The following is a 27,109-nucleotide window of genomic DNA, read 5'->3' on the forward strand; positions in this document are numbered from 1 at the left end:
CAGTAATGTTTGAAAGAAATTTATTCTTTTTTACTGTAAATTCAGCCGAAACTATGAGAAAAAGTATCACAATTTATGGAAATTTTAATGTTTCAATACAAAACTAGAACTGGTTTTAATAATTTCTTCTGATATATTTAAAATTGTAATTAAGCTTGAGGGAGTATATTTGAAATATTCAGCTACATGAAGTAGGCAAGAAAATAATATGTAGCCACTTGGGCTTACATGCAAGGCTTCGTATTTCAAAGACTGATCTTTATTGTCCTGATGTGTCCAGGTTATTTTGTAGATAAGCAGTTCTGCTTTTACATGTGGAAAAAGAGAAGCAAACAAGGTTTTATGTTGTCCCACAAGAGTTAGTCTCCATTATTTCTGCATTAAAGTTACATGACACGGGCAGTGTAAAACATGATTGCCGATGAAGCACAGTACGTAGCCAGACATAACAGGAAGGGATCAAGGAAGTTCTGGCTACCAGACATTGCTACTGCTTTGGGGTTCCTTGTTTTCAATAAGAAATTACTCTAGCAGGCCCCTGGAAAGAGTTCTAAGATATTATATAGATGTGTAATGTATAGATGTAGTTATCCTACTTTAATATAGATGTATGTTCTTTTTTCTTTTTAAAACACATTTTGGCTTCCTGTTTGACAGTGATACTGGACTCTTGAGTGTGCCAGGTGTAATTAGAATTCTCTTCCTGGAAAAATTGTTCTGTCAGGAGTGGTTTTGATGTGAATTTTCTCTCTGAGTGCTAAATAATTTTGTGATTAATTGCACGGTGTTAGTTGCGACTAACCGTTTCCTCTAGTAGGTTAGGGGAAGGGAAGTGTTTGAGGGAGAAGTGATTATATTTGCTTAAAAAAAACCCTGCAGAAAAAAGTCAGACTGGTGAATGATGAGGTCAATATTTGAGTAAATACATGTTGAAATTTTCTTTTAGCTTACCAGAGTTAAGTAGGCCAGATATAGAGACTGGTTTGCGTACTACATAGAGGAAATACTGCAGATAATAGGCAAAGTCAGGCCCAGTTAGGCTCTTTCAGTTAAGTTGAAAGCTGTTCTATGAACAACCTTGAAAAGTCTTTAAATACATGTAATTCTTTATTACAGACAGATGTGTGCGCGCGTGTATATACACACATACACACATACTCGTGCACGCGAGCATGCCTCTACTGGTCTTTGACTTCAGTCTTTACTATGGTTACAACCTGAAGAGTAATTGGAAGCCAAATTTATACTTTAAACTGCTCAAGAAAATGTAAACTCCAATAGAAATGTGCCTCAAATAACCCATGTTTATGTAATAGAGATTGTATTTTGAAATGCTTGAATTTCAGTTTGATGGGTAATATCATAAATTAGTGGCATTCTAATTTTTTTTCTAAAGGTATGGTTTCCTTAATCTGGTTTTTATAGGTTGTCATTTCATTTTTTTCCCTAAAGGTAAAACTTTTCAAGCTGCCATCATTTAAAAAATAGCCATAATCATTTTATTTAGTATGAGTGTCATCATTTTTCAAAGTAATATTTTCCAAATGTCCTATGAAGCAGGTTTACAATTGCTGGGGAGAAAAGAAATTCTGGAGAGGTTCTACAAATCTTAGCAACTACAGATCATTGCCCTAATGTGTGATATTGTCATTAAGTGACCTAACTGAATTGTGAATTGAGTTCTAATGTATTTTCCTCCTTGGGTTTATTAGTGCTTATAATACATTTATTTCTGTTTCGGAAAGTGCTACAAGTTCTTGAAGATTTAGGATAATAATCTTCAAATAAAGAGACTCAGTAATATAAAGCTAGTGCTGTTGATCATCTTAATTTATTTTTTAACCATGAATTCAGTATGTACCTGGTCCAAGTGATGTAGAGGCTATGGTGCAGTTTTAGAAGAACAATTGGAGCCAACTTTTGTTTGAACATTTAGCTTAGAATTTGATATTAGAAAATGTATATAAGATAGCTTTCCTTTGTGTATAGATACAATTTTCAGGAGTTGGCTGTTGTACTACTTGTTAAAATGGAAAAAAAAAGATCTCTATTTTTTGTTCTTTTCAGACCATATCTATTAATTAAAGTTGTAATTTTTTTGTGGCAGAAGCATATTCAGTGGGCACATTTTCATAATTTAGGGATATATAGAATATATGGAAATTTCCTTAAAGTTGGAAAAAGTAGTGCTTTATAATTTTTTTTATGATTTTTTTTTGTGTGTAGTGATATTGATAGTTGTGGTTTGACCAGTGTTTTAGATCATGTTACCATACTATTTGGATTCAAAACATTTCATCATTGTAAAGTATAAATACACATGCCTCTAAAAACCTCACAGAATGTCAGGAAATAATACCCTGGGATTTTCCTTGAGAGACACCAGTTATAATTTGCATCTAAGATTCCAGGAGAAGTGAATTTAACATATGTTGGTTATGAACAAAAAATGAGCTAGGTAAAATTTGATGGATAATAGATTATGCTGAAGAGAATGACAAATATGCTCCACATGCTCTGAAAAAGTATTTAATTGGCCTCATATATCAATATTCTTGCCATTGTTGATGATCTCTCACTATCCTGGTGAATAAGTAGTACTGAAAAGTGTATTCCCAGCCTGGATGTAGAGTAAGCCACACAATTTCAATTGTCATTAACAAAATATATTGCTAATTCCAGCGATCCTGCTCTGGGATCATGTCTCCATACTTATAACTGCTTCTGCTTTTGCTATTTTTAAGCTGCTCACTGACTACACTGTGAAGAAATAAAGGAATTAATGTGTAAATCCATCAAGTAGAGTAGTACATTTTGAGCTTTCCACTTCTCTGCGTAGTATGAAGTATGCTAAGATATAGACTTGTGTATATTATCTTTTATCTTTAATCCTATTCAGTCAAAAATTCAGTTATCTATTTCAATAGAATATATTGAAAACATTTGACAATTGAGTGATAGGAAAGCTTTTCAGGATGTCACTTAAAATGATATGCAAAGTTAAATGTCTTAAAAATGTAATATGAAAGTAGTATTATTAATACTAATGTGTAAAATGGACATGGACTTCAGTAGAATGTCAGTAGAGCAAATCATGCTTTCATATTCATCATTAATTAAAAATGGTTAATATAATTTGAAGTAAGACTACTTAAATATTTAGAATGTTTTGATAGAGAATATTTTAGATATGGTTGTATAGAGTCTTATGGATACAAAATTCAGATTTTTTTTTTGCTCATTTTAGCTAATAGTCTTGGATTAGAGATTGAGCTTTGAAGATTTTAAAGACTTAGTTTAGTCATTGAATATAAGTAACTATAATGATTTTTATGGTTTCCAAATATGATGATGTAAAAATATGATACTATTATTAAAGATCTTATGCCTATATTTCTTTTAAGATTTTATTTTTGCTTTGCACTTTTAAAAAATATAAATCAGGATGGTGTTCTACAGTCATTGTCATTACACTAAATAAATTGGGCAGGCAACAGACTTACAAAAAATAAGTTACTACTCAAACTACAATTATTCTTTGCCAAATTATTTGTCAGATCTATGGATCTTCCTGTCTTTTCTTATTTCAGGCACTCCTCGAGTTGTCCAGTGTAAATTTAGACTTCCCCTGAAATTAATCTGCTTACCAGGTCAGCCTTCAAAAACTGCAAACCACAAACTAACTATTGATACCAACCAATCTCCAGTCAGTCTTCCCAGTCTCTTCCCAGGTAGGACTTTTGAACTAACATGCCTGTAGCAGCAGAAATGTTAAGAATTTTTAATGGAATTCTTCATTAGCAAGTAATGATAGAGCAATTATCTGATAAGTGTTAAATAAGAATATAAAAATGCCTCAAAGACTTTTCCCTCATTTGACCTGTTCAAAGGCGAAATGGCTTATATCAACAAGGTAATAAGTTGTACCTTTTAAGTTTGATTAAAATTATTATAATCATTATTTTGCTTCAGTATTCAGAAATAAAAACTTTTTAGATTGGAATTTGGGGCTTGTAATGTAAATATTCATTATTTATCTTTATTGTGGATTTTTGACATATCCTCTTTCTAAGAATATAAATATTTAATTCTTTATCTTCATGTGGGCCTTTGGATATGTACCTTTTTAAAGTATATTCTTTCTTAAAACTATTTTTAGTTGTAGATGGCCACAATACCTTTATTTTATTTATTTATTTTTTATGTGGTGCTGAGGACCGAACCCAGTACCTCACACATGCCAGGCAAGCACTCTACCACTGAGTCACAACCCCCGCCCGAAAGTATATTCTTATATCCCTGAAAAGTAATCTCATATAAGTAGGTGCTCTTTGTGGTTCTCCTGTCTACAGTAGCAGGAGGGAACATATGTTCATTCTGGTCATTTTGTGGGGCTTATTTAGGGCTCCAGTATTACAATGATCATTTGGGGTAATTTGTCAAGTTGTGACTTTTTCCAAGTCTCAGTTTTTCTGAGTAGTTTAGACAAACAGAAGCTTTGATTGGATAAAGCATCTTTATTAATCAAGGTTTCTAATGTATCACATCCATTAACTTTCTTGGTGATGGGTGGAATTAAAGAAAAAATTATGGGGATTAAATCACCCTTTTAAGTCCTTCATTAAAAATCAGCACTGTTGACTATGAGATGTACCCTCATCCTTTCATTTGTGGATAGGATTTAGAATACAGAGAATATTTCCCACAAGGTTTAGAAATTTATGATAAGTCAACTTTTGTGTTATTAATTATGTAAAGTGCTTTAAATTTATTTTTCATTAATTTGAAGTACTTAAAAAACTTTATTTATATGTAACTCTTTGAGAACATCTCTAAAATCAAATATTCTTTATTAAAATTATTCTATTCTTAAGTTTGAGTCAAATGTGTGTATATATTGCTAGTAAATATTCCTTTATACTTACTCAGAGATTGAATAAAAATACATACTTTTGAATAGGGAGATAATCTCTATAAGAACTGTCTGCAACTGCAAGGCATGGTAACACACCTGTAATCCCAGCAGCTTGTGAGGCTGAGGCAGGAGAATTGTGAGTTCAAAGCCAGCCTCAGCAAAAGTGAGGTGCTAAGTAACTCAGTGAGACCCTGTCTCTAAATAACCTACAGAATAGGGCTGGGGATATGGCTCAGTGGCCGAGTGCTCTGAGTTCAATCCCTGGTATCAAAAAAAAAAAAAATTGTCTGCAACTTTGTGGAAAATCATGTGACCATATTAATATGAGTATACTTTTTGCTTACTTTATTTTGTTCCATTGATCTATTTGTCTATGCCCACCAACATTGCTAAATATTAATAGCATACTGTCTTGATTATTGTAATTTACAATAAGTTTTGATTTCAGGTATTATAATATTTCCAACTTTATTCTTGTTTTTTCAAAGTTACTATAGATATTATAGCTTTTTTTCATATAAATGTTAGAATCAATTTGTTAATTTAAAAATATCCTGCTGGGATTTTAATTGGGATTGGGATTGCATTGATTGCATAGACCAATTTAGAGAAAATTAACATTATAACAATATTGAACAAGATATAATTTGCTCTACTTATTCTAGTTTATTAAGATGAAAGTACAGATCTTCATCTATTTAGGGCTATTTCATTTCTCAGGGAGGGTAACTTTTTCAATGTATAGGTCTTACAAATATTTTATCATGTTTATTCCAAATTATTTTATATATTTTGATGCTATTGCATCACTTTCAAATTATTCTTTGTTGGTACATAGAAATAAAATTAATATGGTACATGGGTTTTGTTTGATGCAACATTGTTAAGTCACTTGTTGTTAGTTTTTTGTATGTTTAGTTAGATTTTCTATGTAGATGATCATGTTATTGGCAAATGAAAACAGTTTAACTTTTTCCTTTCCAGTCTTGGTGGATTGTTCTTTTTTGCCTTAGCTAGAACTTCTGGGGTGATGTTGAATAGGAACAGTGAGAGTGGACATTCAGTTTTTCATTAAGTATGCTTTGCTACAGGTATTTTGTCCTTTACTGGGATGAGGAAGTTACCTCTTGTCTTAGATTTTTAAGAATTTTATCTGAAATAGGCATTAGGTTTTTAAAGACCTTTTTTGTATCATTTGAGATATAGATATCATTGTCTTCTTTAATTAGTTAATATGATAGACTACTTTGCCGATTAATCTTTAAATGAATTCAACTGCATTCTTGAGATAAATTATACTTGATCATGATGTATTAACCTTTTACCATGTTGGTGGATTTAATGTGCTAAACTTTAGTTTAGAATCAGTATCTATGTTCTAATGATCTGTAATTTAGGTTCTCTGTAATTGTGTGTCATTAATGTCGGGTTTGTGGAATGAAGTTGAAAGTATTTTCTTTGCTACATAGAATTCACCAGGAAGTTATCTGGACCTAGCATTTTCATTATAGATTAGTTGATTAGTTTTTTTTTTTTTTTTTTGATATCAGGGATTGAACCCAGGGATGCTTTACCACTGAACCATATCCCCATTCCTTTTTAATTTTTATTTAGAGACAGGGTCTCACTGAGTTACTAAGTACCTCACGGAGTTGCTGAGGCTGGCTTTTGAACTCACGAAGTTATCTGGACCTAGAGTTTTCATTATAGATTAGTTTATTAGTTGTTTTTTTTTTTTTGTACCAGGGATTGAACCCAGGGATGCTTTACCACTGAATCATATCCCCATCCCTTTTTAATTTTTATTTAGAGACAGGGTCTCACTGAGTTACTAAGTACCTCTCTGAGTTGCTGAGGCTGGCTTTTGAACTCGTGATCTTCCTGCTTCAGCCTCCGTAGCCCCTGGATTATGGGCATGTGCCACTGTACCAGGTTTATAGATTAGTTTTTAAACTACATATTTGTTTTCTTCCTCAGATATAGGAGTATTCTGGTTATTTGTTTCTTCATTAGTGAGTTTTAATAATTTTGTCTTTCAAGGAATGTGTGTTTTTTAATTCATTGCCATATAGCAGGGTATTGTTTTCAGGACTTATTCTTGTTATCAAAATCTGCACAGACTCTAAAGTCTTTTATAGAAAATGGCATAGTATTTGTATATTACATACACACATCCTCCTATATACTTTAAATCATCTCAAGATTATTTATAATATCCAATACAATATAAATGCTATGTGAGTTATTGTTACACTCTATTGTTTAGGGAATAATGACTAGAAGAAAGGTTTGGCATTCCCAATAGCTAGGGGGAGATGTCTATACATGTTGAGTACAGAGGCATTACAATTTATTATTTTTTTAACTTGTGTTTGGTTTAATCTGTGGATATGGAACCCATGGATATTGAGGGCTGACTGTTGTTATTCATTTCCACTGTTGGAGGAAAACATACTCTGTATTACTTGAATCCTTATAAGTTTATTGAGACTTATTTTATAATCCCTATCTGAGACTTTCTTGATAAATGTTCTACATGTACTTGAATAGAATGGGTATTTTGTTGTTTGATGGAATCTTATATATCAGTTAAGAAAGCTTTCTGATAGTATTTTTACTCTTTTATATTCTTACTGATTTTAATCTACTTATTATCTTAGTTATTAGTAATAGGTTGTTCAAATAAAAAAAAAGAAATCATTGATATAGATTATAGTGCTCTTCAAGATTTACACTTTTATATTATCCCTCTTGCCTTTTACCTCCTGTTGTAAGAAATAGCTGACCTTTATTTTATTTTTTTTTGTACTGAGGATTGAACCCATGCACATTTAACCTCTGAACCACATCCCGGCTTTTTTTTTTTTTTTTTTTTTTTAATTATTTTCTATCTTGGGCCTTGCCAAGTTGCTGAGGCTGGCTTTGAACTGTGATCCTCCTGCCTATGCCTCCTGAGCTGCTGGGATTATAGGCATGCACCACCACACCTGGCCTGTAAATTGATTAAAAAAAAATAGTTACTCCTTCTCACTTCTGGTCCCTTGCACATTTTAAATATATAAAGAAACAAACCTTTAACAGTTATTTATTTAAGGGGCCACATTTACTGACATTCATAAGCCTAAACACTACTCAAATCAAGGATCTTAATCTTCTGGGCTTCTGAAGCTCAGAAACAATGTTACAATAGTTTTCTTTTTATTTATCTGTTTGTTCTTTTTGTTATGTATGACATTAGGATACGTTTTGACATAACCACAAATGCATGGAATATAAGTTGCTTTAATTTAGTACCCAGAACTTCTCCCTTCCCTCCTTCTCTCTCCCTCTTCTCCCATCCCCTCTCCTCTACTGATCTTTCTGTGATTTATTTATAGTTTTTTTAAAAATTAGTGTCTATGGATCTACTTGATGTTAAGATTAGCTGTGGTGTATTCACGTATGTGCCTATGCGGATTCTGTCCGATTCATTCCACTGCCCTTCCCCTATCCTGTCTTTTCTCCCCCCTCTCAATTCCCTTAGCTTACTCTACTAATCTTTCCTGTATTATGAAGGAACTCCCTCTCCCTTTTTTACCTTTCTCTCTTTCTTTCTTCTCCCTCAACCCCACTCCATTTTGGATTAACTTCCACATACCAGAGAGAATATTCAGCCTTTGACTTTTTGGGACTGAATGCTACGATTTTCAAACAACGTTGAAAGATATATATATATATATATATATACACACACACACACACACATATGTAATGTATATGTATATATATGTATATATATGTATGTATGTATATTTGGTTAAAAATATATACATTATATATATAATGAACAATGAATATAATTGTACTACAAATAAAAATCTGGAGTCATTTTAAATATGAAAAAAAATAGTTTGTTCAAATCTTTGGCTCTTCACTTTATTTTTTTTTTTGGTGGGGAGGGGGTACCGGGGATTGAATTCAGGGGCACTCCACCATTGAGCCGCATCCCCAGCCCTATTTTGTATTTTATTTGGAGACAGAGTCTCACTGAGTTACTTAGCACCTTGCTGTTGCTGGGGCTGGCTTTGAACTTGCGATCCTCTTGCCTCAGCCTCCAGAGCTGCTGGGATTACCTGTCATGGGCCACCACACTGGGCTTGGCTATTCACTTTTCATTTTTGCATTTCTATCAGTTTTTGTTATGTATATTTTAGAAGTCTGTCATTAGGCATGTAGAAGTTTAGAATTGTATGTTCTCTTAATTGTTATGAAGTAGTTCTCTTACTCCTTGTTAATATTTCTTGCCTGAAATTTACTTTGTATGATGTTAAAATAACTAGTGTGACTATGGCACATATAATTTTCTCTTTTAAGTTGTTTATGTATTTAAAGTAGGTTTCTATAAATGATGCATAACTGAGTTTTTAAAATCTGATATGTGCCTACTTTTGAAAATAATTTTATTTATTTAATTGATAAATAAAATTTTATATATTTATAATGTGCAACATTATGTGTTTTTACATGTGAGTGGGTGTGTATACAGCTATGGCACTCTCTCTGGGATTTCCTGGCAGGAGTGGCTATAGGTTTCCTTAGTAGTAAATGACACCAGTGTACTCTGGATAGCAGGCCACTTGGGACCATGGTGGTTCAAATTGCATGACTATCACTGATAACCTTTCTTTATTTCTAACTATATATAGGCATCTCAGGTACACCGCTATTACTAGTTTTTCTTTCTAGGTTGCTGCAGATTCTTAAATTGGGCTATTGAACTCTCTCAGGGCTATTTTGGTTGTGGATAGCTGTCTACATTCATTTTCTTCCTCCCTTTCTCCCTTCCTTATTTCAGAGAGATGAAGGCTACCATCTCTTACCTCATCATCTTGGGGATATCCTTTATTCCTTTTGATGTTGTTTACTGTTTTCTTCTGTCTGCCATATAGTTTGTAAATTGGTAGTAGGATCTAGGGTTAGCAGAGGCAGGATTAATTATTTTGACCAGAGTTCTTCATTGGTGGTAGTATATACTTTCATCAGGGGCCATATAATATGTGTTTGTCTCTCTTTGTGTGTGATGGTCTAGGGATTGATATTCAGTTCTGAGATCTATTCCGTTAGAGGCTGAAAAATGGTATTATCTTACTTCATTCAAGCTTTCTTCAATTTTGAGCTAGAATATTTCTATATAGAGAACCTTTCCCTTAACCAGTATTATTTAAAATAATGCAGTTTGAATGGAAGTGTTTGTTTTTTCTTTTTATTAGTAGTTTAAAAAATACAGATGGTTTCAACTTATGGTGATTTGACTTAATGATTTTTCAGCATTTAGGAGAAACCATACTTCAAGTTTTGAATTTTCATATTTTCCTGTAGTAGCAATTTGTTTTATGATACTCTTGCTTTTTGGGGCAGCTGTCAGCAGTAAATTCTACTCAGCCATGTAATCATGAGGGTAAACAATTGATACTCTACACTGTATTATGTTGCCAGTGTTTTTTGGATTCAGGTTGTCATCAAATTATATGAGATAATTGTCACTTTGTTATCAAATAGATTTTATGTTAAATGATTTTTGCCTAACTATAAACAACTATGAATGTTCTGAGCACATTTAAGGTATGCAAAGGTAAGTTATGATGTTCAATACGTTAGGTGTATTAAATGCATTTAAAAAATTTTTTTAGTTGTAGATGGACACAATACCTTTATTTTATTTATTTTTATGTGATGCTAAGGATCGAACACAGTACCTCACATGTGCCAGATAAGCATTATAATGCTGAGCTAAAACCCTAACACTTAAATGCATTTTGACTTATGATATTTTCAGTTTATGTTGGATTTATCTGAACATAATCCCATCATAATCTAAGGAGCATCTATATTTGAAATAAATACAGATGAATCAAATAGAGGTGATTCTCTGTATAGTCTGATAGTGACCATTTGTTTTTGTTTTGTTTTTAGTATCAGTATAAATACATACCTTTAAATATGTTTGATGTTTCATTTTATTGCAGCTGTTATATTTTTTGATCCTCAAATATTTTGTCTGTGGCTAGTTGTAGCCTCTTTTTTTAAATTAGAGCTTTATGGTTATACACAGTAGTTGGGTTCATCCTGACAAACTCATACATGCATGGAAATTGATTTAGTGATAGCCTCTTTAAGTTGGTTCCCAAGTCCTTTTCATAGAATAGGTTCCTTGCTGTCTGCTGTGGCAGTATATCTTAGGTTCTCTTGGGCACGATCTCCCTCAGACCCAGAATTAATCACTAGAATAAAAGAAATGAAATCTTCCAGCATGTTACTCTGAGTCAGAAATTTCAGCAATTGGAAGCTTCTATGAAAATCAAAGTTAATATATTATCGTTAATACATGGACTTTAAATATGGCTAATGTCATAAAAATATATTCAGCTAAATTTCATATATTAAGTGTTAATTGTGTCTTCTGTTTATGTAGTATGTTTTCTTTTTTCTGTAGGTTTTGCCAATCAGTCAGATGATGATCAGATCAATGTAATGGGTTTTCGATTCTTAGGTGGCTCCCGAGTTACTCTTCTTGCTTCCAAAACCTCTCGTAAGTAAAATCATGTTTTTACTGCTTTTGTAAGTTTCTATTAAGTACAATCAATCACAAAGCATTTTCACATCAAGAATCCTGCAAAGGGTAAGGGTAATGTTCAGATATCAAAAACTAAGAGCCATCATATTAAGTATTTGGATGTAAAAGTTATGAAGAGAGGATTGTGTTTTGTTAGAGATATATGACTGGTTTGGGGGATGAGAAGGGTTTGAGAGGGGGAATTTAAAGAACTGAAATGTTTTTAAGGTAGGTATATAGTAAACTAGATTATAGGAGTTTCCAGAAACTTGAATTGATTTTTTGATGTCTATATTCATATGTTCCCAACTGGACACTGGTAGAGATGAAAGTGAAATGATTTTTGCTGATACTAATCTCAATAGGTAGAAAAACAGTAATTATGCAGTCAAGTTTAAGTTTCAATTGAATATACTTTATTGATTTATTCATCTGAGAATATTAGTTGAAAATGGTCAATGCAAAACTGATGACTAATGTTTATAGTATACTTAAGTTACTGAACTCATATTATCATACACGTCTTCAAGAAATAAAGTGAAATATTAAAAAGTGTTTAACAAATTTGTATTGGGGAAAATGTGTGTGTGTGTGTGTGTGTGTGTAAATAGTTTGAGCACACTCCAGTTTCTTTACTTTCTACTTTAGGCATTTTCAGTTGTAATTGGTTATTTTGTAATAAGCAGAATAAAATAAGGGTTATCTCTTTTATGCAAAAGAAAGTTGTTAGCAGGAGGTACATTATGAAACAAACTGTATCTCTGTGGCTAATATCATAATAGCTTTTGGAATTTGTAAATTTGGTGACTATTAAAATGAACTTGAGTACAACTAAATATTATAGAGTAAGTCACAGAAGTAAAAAACAACTCCGGGAAGAATGATTTAGTAGTTTTCATGGCCTTTGTGATCTGTCACAATTATTTAATTTTAAAATTATTTTATTGTGGTAAGAATACTTAATATGAGGTCTATCCTCTTAATGTATCTTAATTTTTTTTAAAAAAAAATTAACTCCTTTCTACTTTGTCAGAATATTTATCCCCAAGAAAGCAATGAAATATTTTTTTTCCCAACAAGTGTTGGTATTTTTTATTTCCCAACAAGTGTTAAGAGGATATATATCATTATAGTGTATAAAACAATATTGTTGATTATATGTACATGTTACTCTTTTGCTTTAGTTAACTTTTATCATTAGATGATATAATCATTTTGGTGATTATAATTATTCTTTTAAAGTTAAACTAAAAAATTTATTGCCCATAATTTTTGGGAAGTTGCATATATCTGTCTCACTTCAGTTGATGGTGCTTTGTAAAAAAATGTAATTGTCCCAATCTGTAATTGGGACCATTTAAAAAAGGCAAAAATTATTGTTTGTGCAAATGAGGGTATTTATAGATAAAGCAGCTCTTAGAGTATTGGTGTTTACCACAATTAACTTCTTATTATTAAAATTTTACCAAATAGCCATATAAAACTGATTTATTCACTTCATTTGAGCATATTGCAGTTCCTTGCCATAGCCATAGAGTAGTACTTTTGACAGACTAAATAATGAAACAGAGCAGGACTTTTTAAACAAGGACCCAGATAAACTGCACAAATTGAAGCCTGAAGAGAAGCCCCTATAATTTACTGTTGGTCTTTTGGCTTCAGTGTCATAGGTTTCTACTCAGAGGATTTTGTGATAAAGGAGATAAACATGAAATCTATAGATTTCTGGGATTGAGACAGATATTCATGCTCCTTTCTACTTTGTCAGAATATTTATCCCCAAGAAAGCAATGAAATCATTTTTTTCCCCAACAAGTGTTGGTATTTTTCTTTTCTGTGAAAGCATGTAGTGTTAAATCTAGTATAGAACTCTGGATTGACAGAAAAATCACAAAAGTTGAAGTAGTAGGACTTATAAAACAAGTGAACTATGTCAAAGGTAGTGTTCAGAGAATGGATTGGTTGTTGATGCCAAAAGTTCAGACAGACTGCAGATTCTTAAAATTATAAGCTCATCAGACAAGGCTGTAACCTTGGGGGAGTGGATTGCTAAACTAGAGAGGAGGCTTTGGAAACAAAGAGATGGAATCTCACAGTAGTGGATATTGAAAAGACCTATTTTATGTTTACTCCAATGAATGAGAAAAAGAAATACACCCAGACAAATCATTTTGAAATTTTAGAGTACTCAGATTAGAAAGGAAAAAACAAGCTACTCAACAGACAGAAATAAAGAAAGCATTTAACTTTTAATCAAAATTGTTGGTTGCTATAGGATAATGAAGACATTTTCTCCAAGATTGAAGGGAAATACTTTTCAGCTTAGAATTCTGCATCCTGCTAAATTGGTAATCAACAAGCAATGCTGAATAAACACATACTCTCAGTGTCACAAATTAGGGCTGAACAATTACACGTAACAAATTTGTATAACTTCAGGTAGGCGTTTGAAAAATGGAAAGGATAACTAATACATTGGACTTTTCTATATCCTAGAAGATTTTAACATGCTAGAGAGAGTGGATGAATCAAATAAGATCAAGTTTAAAAATAACTTCCTTATCCATTTTAATTATTTTGCTTTCACATACAATAGTAGTTGTACATGGGGAAAAGGATTGGGCCTTCAAAAAGCCTTTCTTTTTATATCTGTCAAAAGAAAGTGTAGTGATCTTGAACTGTGTTCATAAAATATCTTCAGAACAAGGGATGTGAGAGTCTTGTTTTACTTCATCTTGGTAGTCCATATCTTTGTTCTTTTGTCATTCAGCAGACATATTAGATACAAAGACAGTTGTAGCTCTTGTGTAGTTACTGGACTAGTATTGGGAGAGACAAACAGGTGAAGGGAATCACTAATAGAATGTCTGATGTGCTTACGGAAGCATACGCTAAGTGCTATTAGATTCCAATAGAATGAGACTCCACAGGAGATTTTTATCTGTAAAGAGTCTTGAGGAATGAGTTGGACATTCAGGTGGAGGGCATTCCAGGAAGAGGGAAAGGTATCTTCACATGTTTAGTAAAGCATGAGGTTTTTAGAGATCAGTGAATTATCTTTTGAGTGTCTGAAACATCATATTTAGGGGCTCTGAGACAGTCCTTTAATGAAGCCAAGAAATTTAGGACAATTGATGATTGTAATGATCAAATCTAAAGCTGTCTGATGCTTAAGTCATGCCTCTATGAGCAGTTTAAATAATGAAGTGATTCATTAATCCACTACTATTAATATTTATTAAGGAATTATCAAGGGACATCATGATTATTCTATAAATGCAACTTTTAAAAAATCTTTTAAATGTAAGTGTAGATAAACTTCCCTAGTGTCTACTAATACCAAAGTGGTTGTATATTTAGACTATTATATCTACTGAAAATGTTCATATTATTTCTTCCAACTTAGGATCTAAAAAGCATTCATGTACTTTTTTATCTTACATTTATAATTTCCAAATACCATAAATTATATAGATGCATTGTTTATGATATGAATACAAACATTATTTATATTGATGTTTTTCAGATGTTCTAGCATGATATTGATATGATTCATTTTTGTGCCATGTTTAAATAAAAATATTCTTTTTTTCACTTGTTGAGTAGAGTGACAATTGACTCGGTTCTGATTATCCAAATTTCTTTTATTTGGAAACTGAAATGGTTATTTCCACTGAGCTGCCATTACAAGATGCAAAGAAAAAGAGATAAACAAATTGAATGTTCACTTTGGCAGCCTTTTTGATTACTAGTATTTTTAAAATGCTTCTCTCTTTAAGCTATTTTATAAGCAGATTTTTTTATTTCTTCTTTCCATGAACTATATAATCTGGAAAGACTCCAAGGACAATATTAATCATATTAGAATGCTAACACTAAGAAAATGTTAATAATCAAAATAATGCTTTATAAATTTTTGACACATTGATTCCTGTTAATTCTTCATAATCTGAAAAAAGTTAATTTAAGAATATTTTTCATCTTTCAGAATACCAAGTCTAATTTTTCATTTTAGAAAAATTTAGTTTTCTTTTTTCCCCTGAATGTTTATTGGGAAAAGAAGTTCATAATTTAAAACTATAGAATGCATCATACATATTCAAATGTTTATTATGATACTGACATTTCTATTATTTAGTGACATTAATACTAGATGAGAGTAGAGTATCTATCAGATAGCTAGAATTTTATGTATATTTTGGTTTTTCATTGCATTTTAGATTTTTAATTTGTTTTACTCTACACTTTTGGTATTAGATGGTTTTTGGTATCAGATAGTTTTAATATTTTAGCCAATATTTTTGAGCACTAATTTTGCTCTAAATTTTAATAGTACAAAGACTAATTGCATTTGTAAAAGTCTTTGCCATACAGTGTTATATTTAATCTCCCTAACAACCTTATGAGGGGTTTTATTTTCCCTTTTATGTAAATGAAGAAATTGAAGATTGGATAATCTATTTTAACTAAAGTTATAGATTTAAAATTTTATTTTTTCTTAGAAAATAAGACCTGAGAAACTAGAGGTTTCCTTCCTAGCAAGATTGCCCTTAATTGCTCCATATGGTACTACCATCTGTTACCTGGACCATGGTTAGAGTGTTCTAATTATAAATTCTTTATTATCCCTTTCCAATTCATTTTCTACTTGGCATCTCTGATAATAAAAACAAACAAAGAAACAAGTGAAAATCACAATGCTACCCTCTACCTAAAAAACCTTATGTTTATGATAATACACAAACTCTTTACCAAGCATTGCAGATCTCCCTGTGTGTTATGAGTCTGACATTCTTTCAGTTCCTAGTATGGATATTTTTCTGGCCTGAGGTCTTGGTCTTTGTCATTCCCTCTACCTTAAGATCTAAGCTTTATGCACAAAATGATTAGTAATGTGGATTCTACACTCAATAGTTTAGATCTTAGCTCTGGCTTACAGTTTATCTGTATGACTTTGGAAAGATTATTTAATTGTCCATAAAACACCAGTAAATGTTTTTAAACCTATAAGATGGTAATAAAATAATATGATAATATTATATATGAATCAAATGAGCTAAACTCTTAAAAAAGCATGTGATACTTTCCTGGTAAATTTTAAGTACTAGATAAACTTTAGCTCTGAGTATTACTTTCATTAGTATTACTTTCATTAGTATTACTACTGATGTTGCCCTCTCAGTGTGGTCCTCTATGATCATAGTATCTCAAAAAAACTCCCATTGGTCTTATCACAGCATCCTTTTTTATCTGAACCATAGTCCTTTCAAAACCTCTATTTTGTTTTTGTTTCCTGTCTTTCTCACTAGGATGAGGACCAGGATCATGTGTGTATTGTTCACTATTATCTCCCCATCACTTATCTTTCAATGGTATATATTAAATGAATGAATAGATGTAGTGTTACCTTGGATCTATTGCATCTACGAATAAGGGTAGTCTTTAGTTACTTCTCGTTCATAAAGTGAATTTCATTCCTTTGATTTTTCTCTTTCTTTTGAACCAATTTCACATGACATTTCTGTTACTTTATCTTTTAAATAGGGGAATTCTTTGCCCAATATTGGGAATTGAGATGTCTCTCTCAGAGAGATGATAGGTCCCTATTCAGATAATTCAAGTCTTTGTAAAAGTAGAAGCGAGAAGTTAGATTTGTCCACTTTTCACTTCTCAAATTAGAGAATTTGTTGTCTACTATAGTCTACCAGGATTAAGGGAGGACCTCTACTTATAGGTAGCTAAGACAATTTGACCTCTCTGGGGAAGAGTTCGATTCACTACTGCCTTTGTTGGCCAGCCCACAGCATTCCTGCTTTCCCATACCCAATGTAAGCTGTGAATGAGGACTAAACCCAGCACCTCCAATGAGGCATCAGGGTAGGTGCTAATTGGGGTCATCCTTCTCCCTGAACAACTTAGCCCCTGGCCACCTAGGCTCGAAAGTACTACTGGTGTTTTGCTGAAAACCCTGTCCATATATTCCCCAGTGGTAAGTTGTGATCTATTTTTACACTTTCTTTTTGTTGATAGGTTTTCCTGGACATACTTGAACATGCCTTGTTTCCAGATCTTGGAATACCTTCATGGTGATTTAACGGAAGCTGGTAGTCTATTTAATTCCAGTCATACTGATAATCTATCTTCTGGAGGAAGTCCTGGCCTCATAGTGGCATAGTAATTCTTAATGTGTGATGGCAGAAACAGTGTTCATTCTTCTGTCATCATACCATCTTTCTCAGACCCCGCTGAGCACTTTGAGGGCAGAGGCTTTTGCTTTATTCTTGATTTTATCCCCAGTGTCTTAAAGAGAGTTACATAAATGAGAGTTACATAAATGAATGAAAGCATGGAATAAATACCAGTATGGGTTTAATATGTTGGATCTGAAGATTAGCTTGAATAAACTAGATTTAGAGGATTCTAAAACTGTACTTTGTCATCATCATCATCATTCTTCTTTCTCCCTCTTTACCCCTACTTCCCCACAACTGTGCTTCCTCTAAAGCATTAAACCTTCAGTGACATTTACAAAGAAATGTAAAAACTATTATCTCTGATTTTGGGGTGTCGGGAGTATAGGGGGGGCTCTGAGAGGAATGGCGTGACAGCAAAAGAGAATACCAGGGTTTTGCATGTTCTATGGTAGGTAGGTATGCCTACCCCATGTATTGTACTCTAAATATAGCTGAAAAGGAGAATGAGTAAAAGAGTGCTTAAGACAGAGCCTAGTGCATATTAGCTTCTATGGTAGAGAAGTCAAAGATTTTTAAGGATAGATGAAATTAAAGTTAGGTTCTTCCTGAGGAATAGGGAGGATTTGGACAGGTGGGGAAGGATGTATATTATGAATTCCCGCTCTGACATTTAATTTGCTTTGTGATCCTTGGCAGGTCACCAAAATTCTCTGTGCTTTGTTTTTCTTTTTATAGAAGGGGGCTATTGCAATAAAAATGCTTGAAATAGTTGGTGCCCAGCAAATAACAGTTGCTTTTATTATATATGTTATTGCCACACCTGCCTTCATCATTGTTGGTGGAGGCATCACCATCAACATCATCATTACCACTGTCATTGTCACAGACAATACAAGGAATCTAGTTCTCTTGGAACTGAGGTTTCAGGGAAAAGAGGGAAACAAAATTTTTGTTCAGATAGAGTCTTACTATAAAATCTCTCTTCAAATTAAAAACTATTAAAAAAAGAAGAAAACGTTGAATAGAAATTTTTATTTCCCATCAATTTTCCAAAACAAAGTAATAATGCCAGATTTTCTGAAACAAAGTAATAATACCAGCTCATACTTTTGCAATGGTTGTTTTCTTACTTTTTAAGAAAAAGTAGTTTTTAAAAAGTCAAAATTTGGGTGATTTTATTGTACTTTTTATTAGGTAAATGGTAAAGAGGAACCATCTATCTTTGCATTTAGATTTGAAATTGTTAAATTATTGATGCAGAAAACAGCAACAGTAAAGTATGTTTTAAATGAAATTAACTGAAATCGTATATATTACAAAAAGAATTCTTTTTTTTTAGTTTTAGTATTTGTGTCAAGGTTAGTGATAGTTGACTTAGTTTTAGCTAGTAAATATATGTAAATAAGCATTTTTATTTCTTCTTTTATTTATGTTTATTTATTATTTTTCTTTTTTAGAACGATATCGCATTCAGAGTGAACAATTTGAAGATCTTTGGCTCATAACAAATGAACTTATTCTCCGCCTTCAGAAATATTTTGAAAAACAGGGAATCAAAGATTTTGCATCTTCTTTTTCCGGATCCATACCCCTTCAAGAATATTTCGAGTTGATTGATCATCATTTTGAGGTGTGTATGATTATAACCCACATCATCTATAATCCCTAAATATGTGAAAGAACTGCTATAGAGTGAGAATTCTAGCATAGATGCTAGTAGGCTACATGCTTTGAGTTATTCCTATGCTAATGGTAGGTTTCGCAAATTCATTCCTGCCCTCTTGCCTAGTTTGTGATCAGTTGCAGACATTTACAGAGTGGCTGCCTGGAGCTAAGCACGTGGTCTGGCCTTGAAACAGAGCTGATTTAATTCTCCCACATGGGGACTTAACCCTTGACCCCAATAACCTAGTGTTAAAACTGTTCAAGCTTATGGGCATCCATTTGGCTAACTAATTCTAGCAGGCCATAAATGAGGTGTGATTATAAAGTAAAGTGATTTTTTTTTCTTTTCCTTTTTTTAACAAGCACAGTAGTAACCTTCATCTGCATGAAGGTTAACTACTTAAAATATTCTCTGGTACCTGGCATAATTGATGTGTAGTAAATGATGAATGATTAAATGTCTAAATAAATGAGATTTGACAGTGCCTTCATTGCTATCTGGTGTTGAATCTTCATCTGTTGAAGATTAATTTGGTATTTGGAAAGAGACATGTTTTGTGAATGGGTTGGACAATGACTGTCATCATTCAAAAAATTCTATATATTAAAAATAAAGCCAGGAGGCTCCAATTACTTTACCTATATTATAAACAGACTATTATAGGCAGTACAAAATAGGAAGTTTGAAAGAACTTTGAACATTATTCAAAAGCATTGATTCCTAGAGTGACTAATTTTTAAGGACTAATAGATATTTCAGTTTATAAACTATGATATGTATGTGTGAGAGAGAGAGACAAATGAGATGATTAGTCATGCAACTTATCAGTCATCCCTTGAACATTCTAAGACCACTGACTTTCACCTATCAAGACTTCTTTTAATGTAGTATGAACTTGAAGGGGAAATTTCAGGTACATGTAATTCATTTATGAATAATCATGTCATTATCACATAAATTGAATTAATTTGGGTTTTTTTCATCTGTTGTGATAGTATTTTCTAGGACAGTATGTATTTGTCCAAATTGTGGCACCAAAATTTGTAGTTTGGGGGAGAATGTTCAGGTATTTTAAGGATTGACAAATCTTTTTTTTTTTTCTTTTTCTAGTATTAATAGATTTTTAAAAAATTTTTTATTGTTGGTTGTTCAAAACATTACATAGTTCTTGACATCTCATATTTCACACTTTGATTCAAGTGGGTTATGAACTCCCATTTTTACCCCGTATACAGATTGCAGAATCATATCAGTTACACATCCATTGATATACATGTTGCCATACTAGTGTCTGTTGTATTCTGCTGCCTTTCCTATCCTCTATTATCCCCCCTCCCCTCCCCTCCCCTCCCCTCCCCTCCCCTCTTCTCTCTCTACACCCTCTTCTGTCATTCATTTCTCCCCCTTGTATTATTTTTCCCTTTCCCCTCACTTCCTCTTGTATGTAATTTTGTATAACCCTGAGGGTCTCCTTCCATTTCCATGCATTTTCCCTTCTCTCTCCCTTTCCCTCCCACCTCTCATCCCTGTTTAATGTTAATCTTCTTCTCATGCTCTTTGTCCCTACTCTGTTCCCAGTTACTCTCCTTATATCAAAGAAGACATTTGGCATTTGTTTTTTAGGGATTGGCTAGCTTCACTTAGCATAATCTGCTCTAATGCCATCCATTTCCCTGTAAATTCTATGATTTTGTCATTTTTTAATGCAGAGTAATACTCCATTGTGTATAAATGCCACATTTTTTTATCCATTCGTCTATTGAAGGGCATCTAGGTTGGTTCCACAGTCTTGCTATTGTGAATTGTGCTGCTATGAACATCGATGTAGCAGTGTCCCTGTAGCATGCTCTTTTTAGGTCTTTAGGGAATAGACCGAGAAGGGGAATAGCTGGGTCAAATGGTGGCTCCATTCCCAGCTTTCCAAGAAATCTCCATACTGCTTTCCAAATTGGCTGCACCAATCTGCAGTCCCACCAGCAATGTACAAGTGTACCCTTTTCCCCACATCCTCGCCAGCACTTGTTGTTGTTTAACTTCATAATGGCTGCCAATCTTACTGGAGTGAGATGGTATCTTAGGGTGGTTTTGATTTGCATTTCTCTGACAGCTAGAGATGGTGAGCATTTTTTCATGTACTTGTTGATTGACTGTATGTCCTCCTCTGAGAAGTGTCTGTTCAGGTCCTTGGCCCATTTGTTGATTGGGTTGTTTGTTCTCTTATTGTCTAATTTTTTGAGTTCTTTGTATACTCTGGATATTAGGGCTCTATCTGAAGTGTGAGGAGTAAAGATTTGTTCCCAGGGTGTAGGCTCCCTATTTACCTCTCTTATTGTTTCTTTTGCTGAGAAAAAACTTTTTAGTTTGAGTAAGTCCCATTTGTTGATTCTAGTTATTAACTTTTGTGCTATGGGTGTCCTATTGAGGAATTTGGAGCCCGACCCCACCGACTGTAGATCGTAGCCAACTTTTTCTTCTATCAGATGGCGTGTCTCTGATTTGATATCAAGCTCCTTGATCCATTTTGAATTCACTTTTGTGCATGGCGAGAGAAAGGGATTCAGTTTCATTTTGTTGCATATGGATTTCCAGTTTTCCCAGCACCATTTGTTGAAGATGCTATCCTTTCTCCATTGCATGCTTTTAGCCCCTTTATCAAATATAAGATAGTTGTAGTTTTGTGGATTGGTTTCTGTATCCTCTATTCTGTACCATTGGTCCACCCGCCTGTTTTGGTACCAGTACCATGCTGTTTTTGTTACTATTGCTCTGTAGTATAGTTTGAAGTCTGGTATTGCTATACCGCCTGATTCACACTTCCTGCTTAGCATTGTTATTGCTATTCTGGGTCTTTTGTTTTTCCATATGAATTTCATGATTGCTTTCTCTATTTCTACAAGAAATGCCGTTGGGATTTTGATTGGCATTGCATTAAACCTAAAGAGAACTTTTGGTAATATCGCCATTTTGATGATGTTAGTTCTGCCTATCCATGAACAGGGTATATTTTTCCATCTTCTAAGATCTTCTTCTATTTCTCTCTTTAGGGTTCTGTAGTTTTCATTGTATAAGTCTTTCACCTCTTTTGTTAGGTTGATTCCCAAGTATTTTATTTTTTTTGAGGATATTGTGAATGGAGTGGTTGTCCTCATTTCCATTTCAGAGGGTTTGTCGCTGATATACAGGAATGCCTTTCATTTATGTGTGTTGATTTTATATCCTGCCACTTTGCTGAATTCATTTATTAGTTCTGGTAGTTTTTTGGTAGACCCTTTTGGGTCTGCTAGGTATAGAATCATGTCAACTGCAAATAGTGATAATTTAAGTTCTTCTTTTCCTATTTTTATGCCTTTAATTTCTTTCGTCTGTCTAATTGCTCTGGCCAGTGTTTCGAGAACTATGTTGAACAGAAATGTTGAGAGAGGGCATCCCTGTCTTGTTCCAGATTTTAGAGGGAATGCCTTCAATTTTTCTCCATTCAGAATGATGCTAGCCTGAGGCTTAGCATAGATTGCTTTTACAATATTGAGGTATGTTCCTGTTATCCCTAGTTTTTCTAGAGTTTTGAACATAAAGGGATGCTGTACTTTGTCGAATGCTTTTTCCGCATCTATCGAGATGATCATATGGTTCTTATTTTTAAGTCTATTGATGTGGTGAATAACATTTATTGATTTCCGTATATTGAACCAGCCTTGCATCCCAGCGATGAATCCTACTTGATCATGGTGCACAATTTTTTTGATATGTTTTTGTATCCGATTCGCCAGAATTTTATTGAGGATTTTTGCATCTAGGTTCATTAGAGATACTGGTCTGTAGTTTTCTTTCTTTGAAGTGCCTTTGTCTGGTTTAGGTATCAGGGTGATGTTGGCCTCGTAGAATGAATTTGGAATTTCTCCCTCTTTTTCTATTTCCTAAAGTAGCTTGAAAAGTATGGGTATTAGTTCCTCTTTAAAGGTTTTGTAAAACTCTGCTGTATACCCATCTGGTCCTGGGCTTTTCTTAGTTGGTAGTCTTTTGATGGTTTCTTCTATTTCCTCAATTGATATTGGTCTGTTTAGGTTGTCTATATCCTCCTGACTCAATCTGGGCAGATCATATGACTTAAGAAATTTATCGATGCCTTCACTATCTTCTAATTTATTGGAGTATAAGGATTCAAAATAATTTCTGATTTTCTTCTGTATTTCTGAAGTGTCTGTTGTGATATTGCCTTTTTCATTCCGTATGCTAGTAATTTGAGTTCTCTCTCTTCTTCTCTTCGTTAGCATGGCTAAGGGTCTGTCGATTTTATTTATTTTTTCAAAGAACCAACTTTTAGTTTTGTCAATTTTTTCAATTGTTTCTTTGTTTCGATTTCATTAATTTCAGCTCTGATTTTAATTATTTCTTGCCTTCTACTTCTTTTGCTGTTGTTTTGCTCTTCTTTTTCTAGGATTTTGAGATGAAGTATGAGATCATTTATTTGTTGGTTTTTCCTTTTTTTAAGGAATGAACTCCAAGCAATGAATTTTCCTCTTAGAACTGCTTTCAATGTGTCCCATAGATTCCAATATGTTGTGTCTGTGTTTTCATTAATCTCTAAGAATTTTTTAATTTCTTCCTTGATGTCTTCTATAACCCATTGATCATTCAGTAACCTATTGTTCATTCTCCAAGTGATGCATGATTTTTCCTTCCTTCTTTTATCGTTGATTTTCAGTTTCATTCCATTATGATCAGATAAGATACATGGTATTATCTCTACTCCTTTATATTGTTTAAGAGTTTCCCTGTGACATAATATATGATCTATTTTTGAGAAGGATCCATGTGCTGCTGAGAAAAATTGTAACTGCTTGATGTTGGGTGGTATATTCTATATATGTCAATTAAGTCTAGGTTATTAATTGTGTTATTGAGTTCTATAGTTTCCTTATTCAACTTTTGTTTGGAAGATCTGTCCAGTGGCGAGAGAGGTGTGTTGAATCTCCCATGATTATTGTATGGTGGTCTATTAGACTCTTGAACTTGAGAAGAGTTTGTTTGATGAACATAGCTGCACCATTGTTTGGGGCATATATATTTATGATTGTTATGTCTTGTTGGTGTATGGTTCCCTTGAGCAGTATGTAGTGTCCCTCTTTATCCCTTTTGATTAACTTTGGCTTGAAATCTATTTTATTTGATATGAGTATGGAGACTCCTGCTTGTTTCCGAAGTCCATATGAGTGATATGATTTTTCCCAACCTTTCACCTTCAGCCTATGTATGTCTTTTCCTATCAAATGTGTCTCCTGTAGGCAGCATATTGTTGGGTCTTGTTTTGTGATCCATTCTGCTATCCTTTGTCTCTTAATTGGTGAGTTTAAGCCATTGACATTTAGGGTTATTATTGAGATATGGGTTGTTCTTCCAGCCATATTTGTTTATTTATGTTACTAAACATGGTTTGTTTTCCTCTTTGATTATTTTTCCCCCCTTTACTGTCCTACCTCCCACTGTTGGTTTTCATTGTTATTTTCCATTTCCTCTTCCTGTAATGTTTTGCCGAGGATGTTTTGAAGAGATGGTTTTCTAGCTGCAAATTCTTTTAACTTTTGTTTATTGTGGAAGGTTTTAATTTCATCTTCCATCCTGAAGCTTAATTTCGCTGGATACACAATTCTTGGTTGGAACCCATTTTCTTTCAGTGTTTGAAATATGTTATTCCAGGATCTTCTAGCTTTCAGAGTCTGTGTTGAAAGATCAGCTGTTATCCTGATTGGCTTGCCCCTAAATGTAATCTGCTTCCTTTCTCTTGTAGCTTTTAAAATTCTCTCCTTATTCTGTATGTTGGGCATCTTCATTATAATGTGTCTAGGTGTGGATCTCTTATGATTTTGCACATTCGGCGTCCTGTAGGCTTCTAGGATTTGGGATTCTGTCTCATTCTTCAAGTCTGGCAAGTTTTCTCGTATTATTTCATTGAATAGATTGCTCATTCCTTTGGTTTCGAGCTCTATACCTTCCTGTATCCCAATGACTCTTAAGTTTGGTCTCTTTATGTTATCCCATATTTCTTGGATGTTCTGCTCATGGTTTCTTAACAGTCTTGCTGAGCTGTCTATGTTCTTTTCAAGTTGAAATACTTTGTCTTCATTGTCTGATGTTCTATCTTCTAAGTGTTCTACTCTGCTGGTAGTATTCTCAATTGAGTTTTTAAATTGGTTTATTGCTTCCTGCATTTCTAGGATTTCTGCTTGTTTGTTTTTTATAACCTCTATCTCCCTGTATAGTTGATCTTTTGCTGCCTGGATTTGTTTGTGTAATTCATTGTCGAAGTGATCTTTCATTGTCTTATTTTGCTGTCTAATGTCTTCCTTGAGACTCCAGATCATCTGAAGCATGTATATCCTGAATTCTTTATCTGACATTCCATCTGCTGCAGCTGTTACCTCTTCTAAAGTTGAGTTGACCTGCATTGCTTGTGGTCCTTTCTTTCCTTGTCTTTTCATATTGCTTGTGTTTCTTTCTGCTTGGTGAAACTGTTGTGTTTTTGAAAATTTTTTCCCCCTATATATTTATATTGCTCTTGTATAGTTGAAAAGTCTCCCTTGAAGGGTCGGGCGGCGGTCTGCCTACCTTGCATGCGCGGGCGGCGGCTCTGCTCTGCCCCTCCTCCAATTGGTGTGATGTGTCTACCACGCCCGCTGACCCCTGGGCCTGTTCTGCCGGTCGGTCGCAGGTATGCCTACCTTGCAGGCGCGGGCGGCGGCTCTGCCCTGCCCCTACTCCAATTGGGGTGACGTGACTACCGCGCCGGCGGGCTGCTGGTCCTGTTCCGGGCATGGGCCGCGGCTCTGCTCTGCCCCTCTGGCTTGATGATAAAGTGAGAGAGACTCGGGTGTTTGTGACTCACTTTCTTTACCAGGAGACCAACTGTTTCTGTTGCCGCTGGTATCGATGAAGTTCTCTCCTCCGCCGCTTTCTGATGACATCAGATCTCTGCCATGTTGGTATCCCATACGAATGGCAGCATTTCGTTCCTTTTGCCGGTGACCAAAGCAACGGGTGAGTCCTGACCGGCCCTCACAAGCCCCGTCTCAGTCCTGTTGCCACTGCCTATGAAGGCTCGGTTGGTATTTACCTCCACAGTATTCAGCAGGACCCGGACCGAGAAGCAGTTTCCGCGGCTTCTTTATCCCCGGGCCAGAGCAGTTCCGGGAGCTGGAATTCGGCCGCTCCGTGCTGGGTATATGTTCTGATAGGAGCAGGCTCCAAGAAGCAGTTTCCGCGGGTTATTTAGCACTGAGCCTGAGTAATTTGTCTGCGAGCCACAGGCGAATGGCAGTCTGAAATTACCTGTTCTGTGCCTGAATGAGCTGTGATCAGTGGAAAACAGGGACGGTGACGTCAGCTCTCCAAGATGGTGGCCGCTGGCTTCCTCTGTGGTCTGACCGGTGTGGAGAACCGAATTGGACCGCTTCCTTCCCCCGTCTCAAACCCAGAATTCAGCACTTAGTACGGTGATTGCACAGCTGGCAGAAGCCCGCGGAAACTGCAGCGCTGTATCTTTGCATTGCTATCGCCTCGTTTCCCATCGCGCAGTGCAGACTGTAGCCGCGGGGCGATTTGCTGAATAAGCAGCGTGACCCTCCGTGCGATCAAATCTCTCGCGTTTGAGCCCCTGTAGCTGATCCTCGTGGGATGGAAATCCTTTCTCTAGGTTTTGGAGCACCCGAATTTTGCTGGAAATTCCTAACAAGATAGCTTTTAGCCTT

General features: G+C 34.3%; 1 protein-coding gene across 7 annotated transcripts in view; it reads left to right on the forward strand.

The window, feature by feature from the left end:
* Positions 1-27,109, forward strand: part of Bbs9 (Bardet-Biedl syndrome 9) — a 498,145-nt gene that overhangs the window by 237,126 nt on the left and 233,910 nt on the right. For all 7 annotated transcript variants that reach the window (XM_058584438.1, XM_058584439.1, XM_058584442.1 and 4 more), the window contains 3 exons: positions 3,591-3,731; positions 11,388-11,483; positions 19,159-19,331. In XM_058584438.1, coding sequence (XP_058440421.1) covers positions 3,591-3,731; positions 11,388-11,483; positions 19,159-19,331 — 410 coding nt within the window. The remainder of the gene's footprint in view (positions 1-3,590; positions 3,732-11,387; positions 11,484-19,158; positions 19,332-27,109) is intronic.

This window comes from Marmota monax, unplaced genomic scaffold, assembly GCF_021218885.2.
Source record: "Marmota monax isolate L192 unplaced genomic scaffold, Marmota_monax_Labrador192_F-V1.1 WCK01_AAM20220418_F8-fsc00107, whole genome shotgun sequence".
In the NCBI taxonomy this organism is placed as follows: Eukaryota; Metazoa; Chordata; class Mammalia; order Rodentia; family Sciuridae; genus Marmota; species Marmota monax.